General features: G+C 51.2%; 1 protein-coding gene across 7 annotated transcripts; it reads right to left on the bottom strand.

The window, feature by feature from the left end:
• Nucleotides 1–1110: 1110 nt before the first annotated feature.
• RINL (Ras and Rab interactor like) lies at nt 1111–11828 on the bottom strand. 7 transcript variants are annotated; one of them, XM_070387759.1, is made up of 13 exons: nt 11497–11746; nt 9584–9669; nt 9410–9501; nt 9051–9210; nt 7334–7436; nt 5905–5977; nt 5754–5818; nt 5113–5262; nt 4620–5027; nt 3900–4217; nt 3519–3650; nt 3192–3355; nt 1111–3109 (listed from the first exon to the last, which is right to left on the bottom strand). In XM_070387759.1, exons 3-13 carry the CDS (start codon nt 9460–9462, stop codon nt 3047–3049), a joined length of 1689 nt encoding a protein of 562 aa, XP_070243860.1. In that variant the 5' UTR covers nt 9463–9501; nt 9584–9669; nt 11497–11746; the 3' UTR covers nt 1111–3046. The 7 variants fall into 7 exon arrangements, with proteins under 7 accessions (XP_070243860.1, XP_070243857.1, XP_070243861.1 ...); XM_070387756.1 differs by having other exon boundaries at nt 9594–9669; XM_070387760.1 differs by lacking the exon at nt 9584–9669 and having other exon boundaries at nt 9051–9194; nt 11497–11828.
• Nucleotides 11829–11854: the final 26 nt, after the last annotated feature.

The raw sequence follows: 11854 nt of genomic DNA, 5'->3' as shown, positions 1-11854 counted from the left end.
CTGCTTGTGGAATGTGTTTCTCTCTAAATAGAGTTGCTTTCACTTTACCACGGCTTGCTCTTAAATTCTTTTCTGCCCAAAGCCATGGACCATAACTTGGCAGCCCATCCCGAATCCTTGGCAGCCTACCCCATCAAGACCTGGGATGTGACCATTCTCTCACTCCCCCTTCTCCTGCAACACAGGTAGGGGAAAGTCTGGCAAAGGCCCTGGGCTGGGTGGATGCCTGGCAGGTGTGGGGAGCAATGAGGAGGTGAGTGAGGCTGAAGCAGGTGAATGAGGGGGCGAGTGGGAGGAGATGAGAGTCTGGCAGGCCCTATGGGAACTTGTGGGCTTCAAGGGCCCTGGGCAGCACTCAGGCCTTCACCTGGAGTGAGCTGGGCTACGTGACCTGGGCAAACAGTGGAACATCAGGATGAGAAGAGGCCTCAAGATCAAGACGGTGGGTTGTCTCCAGCTGACTTCTGTGACCAGGCCCTAGGATGAACCGGGGGGGAAGTGGGAGGCTTATTGTATTAAACAAACAAATTAAAATTTCCTCTCAGGTTAAAATTTCTTCCCAACATGGTGGGAGGAGGGCTCAGCTTAGATATCAAAGAATAAAAAAATAAAATTGTGTTTCTTGCAAACCTAATTTTTGGCCTGAGAGGTAGATCTCTGATCTATTTTTAAAATTTCCTCTGGCTGCCACTTGGAGGGCATGGGACAGGATTCCCAGGACTGGGAGCCAGGAGGCAGGGGGAGGCTGGGGCTGGACCATGATGGAGCTGTGGAAGGGGAGGAAGTGGGGGGAAGCGGGAGGAGAGGAAGAGTCCAGGATGAGGCTTGGGCTCTGGTCTAGGGACTTGGGGATCATGAGGGCCCCCTGAAATGTGGACTAGAAGGAGGAATGGGTTTCTTGGAGATGCTGTGGCCAGTTTGGGACATCATGGGGATGGGAGTCCAAGAGGAGGTATCCGGTAGGAAGCCCAGAGCTTCAGAGTGAAGCCAAAGCCATAATTAACCAATGATACTCCAAACATCAGCCATTTAGTCTCACTTTCCCATACTTTGCCTCGTATCCATGTGTCACCTATACACTTAGCTACTTAATCATTTTCTTTAAATCAATTCACTTTTTAAAAAATTAAACACATTTATTTATACAGGAAACATCATTTCACTCCAGGAAGTGGAAAACTGCCATAAACAGAATAGAATAGTACAAATAAATCCAATGATTCAGCAAGGATCAAAGAGAGGTGTTGAGAGCATGGGCTAAAAAGTTGTTGGTGGGCAAGTTAGTCAGGGTCTCAAGATACCACCACAGAGTGTCAAAAAGCCGAATTGTGTTCCCTCCCCAAATTTATATGTTCAAGTCCTAACCCCGGAACTCAGAATGTGACTATATTTGGAGAAAGGGCTTTTAAGAGGTGGGTGATTAAGTGAAAGTGAAGTCATACAGATGGGCTCTGATGCAACATGAAAGAAAAGAAAGAAAGACAGTGAAGTCGCTCAGTCGTGTCCGACTCTGCGATCCCATGGACTGTAGTCTACCAGGCTTCTCTGTCCATGGGATTTTCCAGGCAAGAGTACTGGAGTGGGTTGCCATTTCCTTCTCCAGGGATGCAACATGAGTGGTGTCCTTACACGAAGAGGAGATTAAAACGCAGACACACACGCAAAAGAAAGACCATGTTGGGACTTCCCTGGTAGTCCGGAGGCTAACACTGCACTCCCAATGTAGGGGGCCTGGGTTTGATCCCTGGTCAGGGAACTAGATCCCACATGTTGCAACTAAGGGTTCACATGCTGCAACTAAAAATCCCCTCATGTTGCAACTAAGACCCAGCACAGCCAAATAAATAAAATAAATATTAAAAAAAATACCCACTCCAGTATTCTTGCCTGGAGAATCCCATGGACAGAGGAGCTTGGTGCTTGGCAGACTATGGTCCATGGGGTCGCAAAGAGTTGGACACAACTGAAGTGACTGAGTAAGAGTACTGTATATAAAGTAGGTAAACAACAAGGACCAAGTGCATAGCACAGGGAACTGTACTTAGCATCTCATAATAACCTGTGATGGAAAAGAATCTGAAGAATATATATATATTCTTTAAATATTCTTAAAACTAACACAACACTGTAAATTAATTATACTTCAGTTTTAAAAAACAAAGTCAAAAGCTGAGTCCCCTTCAGTTTTAAAAAACAAAGTCAAAAGCTGAGTCCCCGCTGAGATTCCAGGGGAAAATCCATTCCTTGTCTTTTCCAGCTTCTAGAGGATGCCTACATTCTTTGGCTCCTAGCCACATCACTCCAACCTCTGTGTGCATCATCATATCTCTTTCTCTGACTCTGATCTCCTTGCCTCGCTCTTATAAGGGGATTACATTGGGCCCACCTGAATCCAGGATAATCTCCCCATAGCAAGATCCTTAATTTAATCACATCGGTAAAGTCCCTTTTGGGCTTCTCTGGTGGCTCTGATGGTAAAGAATTCACCTGCAATGCAGGACACCCAGGTTTGATCCCTGGGTCAGGAAGATCTCTGGGAGAAGTGAATGGCAATCCACTCCAGTATTCTTGCCTGGGAAATCCAATGGACAGAGGAGCCTGGTGGGCTACAGTTCATGGAGTCGCAAAGAGTTGGACACGACTGAGAGACTAACACTATCACTTTTCAAAGTCCCTTTTACCACTTAAGGTAAAATATTCACAGATTATGGGTATTAGCAGGTGGACATCTTGGGAGGGGCATTATTCTGTTTACCCCAGGGAGGATCCAGTCAGAGAAGCTGTAGTTTTAGACAGCAGTGCCTGAGACAGCCTCACTAAGAAGGTGATGTCTACCTAAGGGTCTGAAAGAAGAGAAGGAAGGAGCAAGGTGGATATTGGGGAATGGCATGCCAGGAAACAGGAACAGCCAATGTAAAGGTTCAGAGGTCTTTAGGCCTGTTTCCTTTTCCTGGAAACCCCTGCCTCTAAATGACAGGGGTCAGAAGTTGGTGCTGTCCCAGATGCCTCCTGAATCTTGCTTGTGGGGCAGAAGTGTCTGAGATCTCTAATCATCTTTGGTCTCTTGCATAATCTCCATCGCCCATGGTTCCTCAAAGGGCAGCTTGGCCTGTGGGGAGAGGTAGGAGCCTGGGTCAGAAAGGAAACAGGTCCAGCCCTCCCTGCCACCCGCAGTCCTAAGGAGTGATCACCTGGTCCCCGGAGGGGCTCTGTCTGTGCAGCGTCCGCCTGCGGTGCCACTGGCGCAGAGAGGCCCGGACCTCAGAGCTGAGCCCCTTGTGCGCACGGGCCGTGTCAGGCTCGTAGTGGGCAATGTGGTACAGCGCCCCAAACCACGTGGTCAGGTAGTACCCGGCTACGGGCAAGAAGAGGAGGTCAGCGCAGCCATCTCAACTCCCCCGAAGCCCAACACCACCTCCCCCCCACCCCGCGCAGGTTGCCAGCCTTCCCTCCCACTGCAGGCAGGGGGCCTAGGGTGCCTCTTGTCGGGTCCCGGGGTTCTGAGGCTGGGGGCTCACCTTCTCCCCGTAGTTCGTCCGGATCCAGGAGCTCCATGAGAAACTCTACGTCCAGCTGCGTCTCCCCAATGTCTGGACTCCAGATCAGTTCCTCTGTCAGCGCTGGCAGGAAGGCGTCGGCCCCCAGGGGCTCTAAGGGAGGGAAGGACAGGCTCTGGGGTTGGAGGGGACGTGCTGGCAACTTCCATCCCATCCACAAGACCGCGAGTGCTGGCTACCCTTCCACTTTGCGGGATATGCAAACGACCCTCACTAGATTCCCGAGGTCCGCGTAAAGCTTGCCATCTTCTCCCGCTCGACGTGTGCACAACCGCCTGCTGCCTGGGTCTCACAACCCTCAAGTCACTCCACATCCAGGTAGACTCAAGACCCCTACTTTACCTTGGTTCTCCCCACGAGCCAGACCCTCGTATACGTCACTGCACACCGCCAGCAGGAGCGACACCTTGCGGCGCGGGGCGCAGGCGGCGTGGAGGTGCGCCAGGCGCTCATGAATGCGGCTCCGTAGGGCAGGGGCGGGGCTTCGCTTCTCACGCCCCGCCCCCTGGGCTCCCGGAGGCCCCGCCTCCGCCCGCAGGGCTACCTGTCGCCGCCGTAGTTGCCGCAGCTCTGGGGCGCGGAGCGTGCGGAGTCGCATCCACAGGGCGGGCTTCAGAGGCGCCAGCACCGCGCGGTACAAGGCCGCCTCCACTGCGGGGCCTGCAAGGGTTGAGATGGGGTTAGGCAGGGCCGCCAGGTTGACCCATGCCACGTTCTCTCCACTGACCCACCATCACCAATCACCGCCCCTCCTTAGCCTCTGTCCACCCGCTTGTGTACACGTAGGTGTGAGCACATGTGGAAGAAGGATCCTGGGTATGAACAACCGCTTGGGAGAGAGAATATGCGCTGTCACACATGCGTGAAACGGAGCAGTGGTGAACAGAGTAGGTGTTGCTACTTGTGGGAAAGGGAGCGTGAGTAGAAAAGGAAACAGATGCGCTCAGAGATGGAGAGAACGAAGTTGGATGTGAACACCGATGTAGGGCCAAGAGATGGCAAATGTGAACCTGTGGGGGTTTGGAGAGTGTCCCTCGATTCCCTCTCAGTCCTCCCCCTTACCTAGCTCCTCCTCCTTCTGGGGGGCCCCAGGTCCCCTGCTTGCGAAGACAGCCCTGACATCGGGATCCTTTGCTAAGTGATCCTGGAGGTCAGTAAGGAGGTGCCGGACGTCCTGAAGCAGCTCCGTGGCCGGGTCCCCAGGCCTGTGGGGGCCCCCAGCACCTGAGGTGAGGCGCGCCCGGAAGCTCCGGAACTGCTTGGCCACGTAGCTGCTCCGGGCCCTGGCTAGAGCCCGGACGTGCTGAGTGAGCATGTCCTCAGGTCCTTCTTCATCATCTTTGTCATCCTCCTCCTCCTCATCCTCCTTCTCCTCCACCAGGCTGGCCAGAGCTGGCCTAAGATGGTGTTCCTCTGGGCTGAGTGGGCCCTCCACCCAGGAGACACGGTGAGGGGCTGGGTTCCTGGGGGCTGATGTGGGGAGAGGGTTGGGTTCCACAGAACAGCAGCAGCAGCTTCTTCATCCCTCAGGGGCCCCGGGCCCTGCTTATCTAACCTGGACCGTGTCTCTCCGCAGTCTCTGGAGTTGTCTCTGGCAGGGTCTGCTCCATCCCCCATCCTCTGTGGGTCTCCAGGTAGAGGTTGTTCACCAGGAAGAGCACCCTCCTTGAGGTGCTGAGTTGGATGCTGCCGATCTGCAGAGGATCTGGGGGACAGCAGGAGTGAGGTATCCCAGGTGTCCAAGGGGCCAGCCTTGGAGTCTTAGTGTTCAGCCTCATTACTGGAGGAACTGAGATTCAGTTTCTGGTACCTCCTCACTCAGACCCAGGAGCTGAGCACCACCCCCCTCAACTTTTTCAGGTCCCCTTGTGCTGTGTGCTTAGTCGCTCAGTCATGTCCAACTCTTTGCAATGCCATGGACTGTAGCCTGCCAAGTTCCTCTGTCCATGAGGATTCTCTAGGCAAGAATACTGGAGTGGATTGCCATGTCCTCCTCCAGGGGATCTTCTCAACTAGGGAATGAACCCAGGTCTCCCGCATTGTGGGAGGATTCTTTACCATCTGAGCCACCAGGGAAGCCCCTCCAGTCCCCTTTATCCTCCCTCAAACCCTGTAGTTTGGTCCCCCAGGTACCATCCTCCTGGATCGAAGAGGTGGATAGGTGGGCTCTTTCTCCCTTAGAGTATCATGTCTCACCTGTGTTTTGGTCTTCGGGCCCCAGGGTAGGAGGGGGCAAGAGCAATGTTCTAGGCAAAATATCCCTGAGAAAAGATAAGCAGGGGCCACAGTGTGGGTGGGGTGTCATAGGGAAGGATCCTCCTTAGCACCTTTAATGGATGACCTGTACCTGCTGGCTGATAGGAAGGCCAGGAGATGGGGCAGATCTGGCATGCAGAGCTTAGAGGATTCCAGACACACACCTGGGGTAGTGGAAGGGAAAGAGGGCAAGAAGGAATAAGTTAGAAAACTTGAGGGGTAGCAGCATTCTTTTTTCTGGGACTCTCTCTTCCCCAATCCTGCAGTTCCCCCCAAGAACCTTCAGAACAGAAAAATTTCTAGCCATTGCAGTCCCCTTCTTTTCCTGTATTCTTATGCTAGCATCCCACTTATGCCACCAGATATGATTCATTGATTAGGCAATATTTATTAAGATAACTATTTTCAGGCATTGGAGATATATTTGTCAAAAGACAGATACATTCACTGCCTACCTGTAGCTTACCTTTTAGTGGAGGGAGATGAATGAGCAAACAAATAATGCTAAGTGTATAGTGTATTGAGTGCCAGAAATGAAATAGAGTGATTGAAAGTGACTAGGCCTATCATTAGCTGTGGTGGTCAAAGAAGATTACATTTCTATAGAGGTAGAAAAGATGGAGACTAAACTAGCCATTCAAGGAAGGGCACTCATACAGGAAAAACAAATACAAAGGCCCTGAAGTTAGGACACATTTAGCCTGCTCAAGGAACAGAAAAAACAGTCTCTAGAGCAGAGAGAATGATGGGCAGTAGTGAGCAAGTGCTAATCATAATCTTATAGGCCATGATAAGGAGTTTATCTTTTAAATATTTATTTATTTGGCCATACTGGGTCTTAGTTGCAGCCTGTGGGATCTTCATTTTGGCATGAAAACAGTTGCAGCATGTACGATCTAGTTTCTCAACCAGGGATTGAACCCGGGCCCCCTGCATTGGGAGCATGGAGTCTCAGCCACTGGACCACCAGGGAAGTCCCATGAGGAGTTTAATGTTTATCTAAAATGTTGCAGGGCTTCCCTGGTGGCTCAGAGAGTAAAGCGTCTGCCTGCAATTCGGGAGACCCGGGTTTGATCTCTGGGTTGGGAATATCTCCTGGAGAAGGAAATGGCAACCCACTCCAGTATTCTTGCCTGGAGAATCCCATGGATGGAGGAGCCTAGTAGGCTACAGCCCACGGGGTCGCAAAGAGTCTGACACAACTGAGCGACTTCACTTTTTTTAAAGATGTTGCATGTCCTTTGCAGGGTTTAAGGCAGGAATGTATATCATCTGGTTGGTGTTTCAAAAAGACCACTCTGGCTGCTGTGTCCAGAATGGACTGCAGGAAGAAAAGGGTGGGAGCACAGAGACCAGAGAGGTGGCTGCTGCAATTGTCTGGGCAAGAAGTGATGGTGGTTAGGATTAGGGTATGGAGGTAGAGAGGATTAGGAAGATTCAGGAGATATTTTACAATAAAAAATGACTGATCTTGGTGATAAATTTGTTGTGGACTGGAAACTTGAGGGTAGGCTCCTCACCTCCAGGAAGCTTCTGGATCTGGTAGGTGTTGACTTCCCCTGGTGAAGATCCTGTCTTCAACACCAGGACCTGTCTGGGATGATGTCCTATGACCAGGAAACTCTTGGGGAAGGGAGACAAAGGCCAGGTTGAAGAGGAATTCTGCAGAAGTCTATTACTATTGCCTGCCTAGTATCCATTTCCTTTATTTTGGGTCCCACACCCCAAATTTCCTTTAGAAAACTCTATTCCACTCTCTACTTTAGGTCCTGCAGGTTGGACTAACTCTCCCAAGAGCCCTAAGTGTGGGTCCATGACCTGACCTAGCCAATAGGATTGAGTGTTCTCTGACCACTGTGGTTAGTTCAGAGATGTGCATGTGAACCAGATCCAGCCAATGGAAATCTCCCATGGGAGCTCTTTGGAAAGAGGCCTCTTTTTACACTGGGGTTGCTAACCTGGTAAGATGTGGCCCTGTGCTTGGGCCAGCCATCTAGAATTGCTTTATCCAAATCTATTCCCTACTCCTTGCAGAACTCTAGCTTTGTTCAGGGCATTAACAGGCCCAGCCATAGAAGATAGGTAGTGATCGATGTAGGCACTGGTTCTCACCTCTGGCTACATAACTCCCAGGAGAGCTTTTATTTTTTGGTTTGTTTGCTTTCTGGCTGCACAGCATGGCTTGTAGGATCTTAGGTCCTCCACCAGGGGTCAAACCCGAGCCCTCAGCAGTGAAAGCTCAGAGTCCTAACCACTGGACTGCCAGGGAATCCTTTCCAGGTGAACTTTTAAAAAATATTGCTACCTGGGCCTTGTCTGTATATTCTGGATCAATTGTGAAGGCTTTTGTTTTTGCTGGTAAAAGGAAAAAATGCAGCTGGTGCCTCCTTTCTTCCTTCCTCCTGCTTGGAATGCACACATGTGCTTGGGTCTGGGGCAGCCACTGGGCAACCGTAAGGGAAGTCTAGGAGAACTGCTGAGATGTCCTTGATGTCGTTTGAGGAGCAGAACTAGAACCTTCAGCTGTCTTTCTGGTTATGTTAGAAAGATAAATGCCTACTTATCAGGATATTGAAGAACAAGTGTTTATTTGCAGTGAAAAATATTTAGAATTTCCCAAAGTTTAAAGCAAAGCCAAGGAAATCCCTGGAGGTCCAGTGTTAGGACTCTGCACTTCCATTGCAGGGGGCCTGGGTTCAAGCCTTGGTCAGGAAATTAAGATCTCAGAAGCTGTGCAGTGTGGTTAAGAAAACAACAACAACAAGAAATGGGATGAAGAGAAATATATATATATATATATATATATATATATATAGTCTGATGTTCAAGATTCAGATATCCCTAAAATTACTTTTACTTCTGGACTTTTTGTGCTTCCCTGGTAGCTCAGATGATAAAGAATCTGCTTATAATGCAGGAGACCCGAGTTCGATCCCTGGGAAAATCCCTTGGAGAAGGAAATGACTACCCACTCTAGTATGCTTGCCTGGAAAATCCCAAAGACAGAGGAACCTGGCAGGTTACAATCCATGGGGTCGCAGAGAGTCAGACATGACTGAGCGACTAACACTTTCACTTTCACTGGTCTTTTCTGGACTTTTCAGTCATGTGAATCAATAAGCAGGATTTCAGTTTGCCTGGTTTGTGTTGTGCTTGTCCCTGGCAACCGGCAGGGTCCTAACTGGTTCAGGGTGTCATGGGGAGGGTCAGAGAGGGTGCCTGGGGGTGAGTACTTACCCCTGGTGGCCACAGGTCCAGAAGGGCTTTCGCACTGTGGGCATCCAGCTCTGGGATCTGCCACACCCCCCATGTCCTCTGAAGGCGAAGGAGTGACTCTGGGGTCCCAAGGACCCTTAAGGGGGTCTCACCAGCTCCATTCGCCTGTGATGGGATTAGTCTGGGACAGGCAGGGACCAGGAGACCAGGGGACAGAGGAAGGCAGTTGGACACTGAGATGGGGTCAGAGGTACAGGAAGGGGAAGCCTGGGGGCAAAGGGTAAGAGATGGGGTTCTGGGTCCTGTCTGGGGGTGGGTGGGAGTTGGATGGAAGGGGCTTCTGAATCCAGGGAGGCAGAGATGGACTCAGCAACCCTCACCTCTCCTGGTCCGTGGGGCCTGCTGAGGCCTTGTCCTCTGGCTGGGCCGTCATCCTCAGGATGCAGGAGGCCAGGGAGCCATGGTCTGGCCTCTGGCAGGGAGGAAAGTATGTCTCAAGGCTGTTCCAGCCCAGGGGTAATATTCTAAATATTTACAACCCACATGGCAGAGACCTTGACCAACCAGGATGGACTTGAGATCCCTCGCTGTGCCAGGTGTTAATTCTTCAGTTCCTGGGTGGTGGGGAGATCTGGGGATCCTAGTGGGGAGGCCGGTAGGGGGAGAGGGAGGGGGAGGTAGGGGGAAAGGAAGAGGACTCAAAGTAGCAGCTATTTACCAAGTGGTAGGGTAATTTTTTTTAGGGAAGCCCAGGTGCTCAGCTGTAAAGAATCTGCCTGCCAATGCAGGAGAAGCAGATTTGATGCCTGGGTCAGGCTGACCCCCTGGAGAATGAAATGGCAACCCACTCCAGTATTCTTTTTTTTTTAATTGAAAAATATTTACTTGGCTGCACCAGGTCTCATTTGCGGCATGTGGGCCCTTCAACGTTTGCCGCAGCCTGCAGTTTCTTCAGCTGTGGCATGTAGGATCTAGTTCCCTGACCGGGGATCAAACATGGGCCGCCTGCATTGGGAATGTGCAGTCTTAGCTACTGGACCACCGGGGAAGTTCCCCACTCCAGTGTTCTTCCCTGGGAAATCCTATGGACAGAGGAGCCTACAGTCCATAGGATCACAAAAGAATTGGACAGGACTTAGTGACTAAACAACAGGGTAATATTTTATATTTTAACATCCAGTGAAGCCTTATGAAAGTGGACCAAATGAATAACAACCATTGTCAAAACCCAGGGCCTGGAAAAGGGCTCTGCCCATTGGACAGTCTGTAAATGTGATCAATGTTATACGATGTCTCTTCTTCCTCCCTTCCCTGATCACAAAGGGGCCTTCAAATATTTTCTCCCAAGGTTTTATCATGAGAGATCTCAAACAGAAAAATTAAAATAGGAACTTCCCTGGTGGTCCAGTGGTTAAGAATTGGCCTTCCGATGCAGGGGATTCAGCTTTCATTCCTGGTCCGGGAACTAAGACCCCCACACGAAAGTGAAAGTGTTAGTCGCTCAGTCGTGTGGGACTCTGCGACCCCATAGACTGTCGCCCGCCACAGCCTCCTCTGTCCATGGGATTTCCCAGGCAAGAATACTGGAGTGGGTTGCCATTCCCTTCTCCAGGGGATCTTCCCCACTCAGGGATCGAATGTGGGTCTCCCACATTGCAGGTAGACTCTTTACCTTCTGGGCCACCAGGGAAGCCCAAGATACCACGCTGCAGAGCAAGTAAGCCCATGTGCACTGCAAATACTGAGCCCAGGAGTTCTAGACCATGCTGCTCAACAAGAGAAGCCCTCATGCCCAAATGAAGACCCAGTGCAGCCAAAATAAGCAAATTAAAAAAAACTGAAATGATTTTACAGGGAACATTTATGTACCCACTACCTAGATTCTACTATTGACATTTTACTCTTTTTGCTTTGTTGCACATCTGTCCCTCTAGCCACTGGATCCCAACTCTTAACCGGGTATAGCTTCCTATGGTGGGTTATCAGTTAAGGAGGGCATTCTAAAATATTTTCCTTGCAGCAGTCCCAGGAGCAGGAATCCATCCATCTATCCATGCACCCATACATTCAATAAATATTTACTGAAGTACAGGACCACAATTAGGCGCCTGGGGAAAGGGTGATGGGCAGAATAGGCCCCTGCTCCCAGGCGCTTCCCTTCTTCTTGGGGTGGGTATAAGGGATGGATAATAAACAGCTAAACCAATCCATCAGCCCACTGTCCCGAAGTCCAGGGTGTTAGGAAGTGGGGGACAGAGAGCAGGTGCCCTGCTTAGGGGAGAGCAGGCAGGAAGGGTGGGGAGAGGGAGGCAGAGGCTTGCCTGGGCCCCATGAGAAAGCAGAAGGAGACGAGGGGTGCTGGGCAGGGTGTGATGGGGGCAGCTGCCTGATGCCACAGGGAGGCTGCAGGTCAGTGTAGCGGAGTGGGGTGGTGATGCCAGCTGCTCGGTCCCCTGGGGGCCCCTACCTGTTCTCCGAGGGGAGGCCTGAAGTAGCAGGAAGTGAAAGTTCCTCACAGAGAGAGAGAGGAAGCTGAGCTGGCAGGGGAAGAGGCGGGGCTGGGGGGATCTGAAATGGACCCTCCTCCCTCTTTTTGGGGGCTCAGGTCTTAGGTGACCCGGCTTTGGAGGAAGGGACTCTGGCAGGTGTCTGGGAGTCCAGGGGTAACAGCCACGACCCGAGGCTCCCACGGCCCCAGGAGTCCGCTCTCGGCACCTTTCAGCGCTCTTCACTCTGCTTCTCACGATGGTTTCCTTAGCGGCCGGAGATCTAACCCCCTTCCTCCGACAGCTTCCCTCTGGGCCCCAGAAAAGAACAGCGAGGCC

Source organism: Bos mutus, chromosome 18, assembly GCF_027580195.1.
Source record: "Bos mutus isolate GX-2022 chromosome 18, NWIPB_WYAK_1.1, whole genome shotgun sequence".
Classification (NCBI taxonomy): Eukaryota; Metazoa; Chordata; class Mammalia; order Artiodactyla; family Bovidae; genus Bos; species Bos mutus.
Note: the sequence above shows the minus strand (reverse complement) of the source record. Positions and strands in the feature narration are given on the sequence as shown.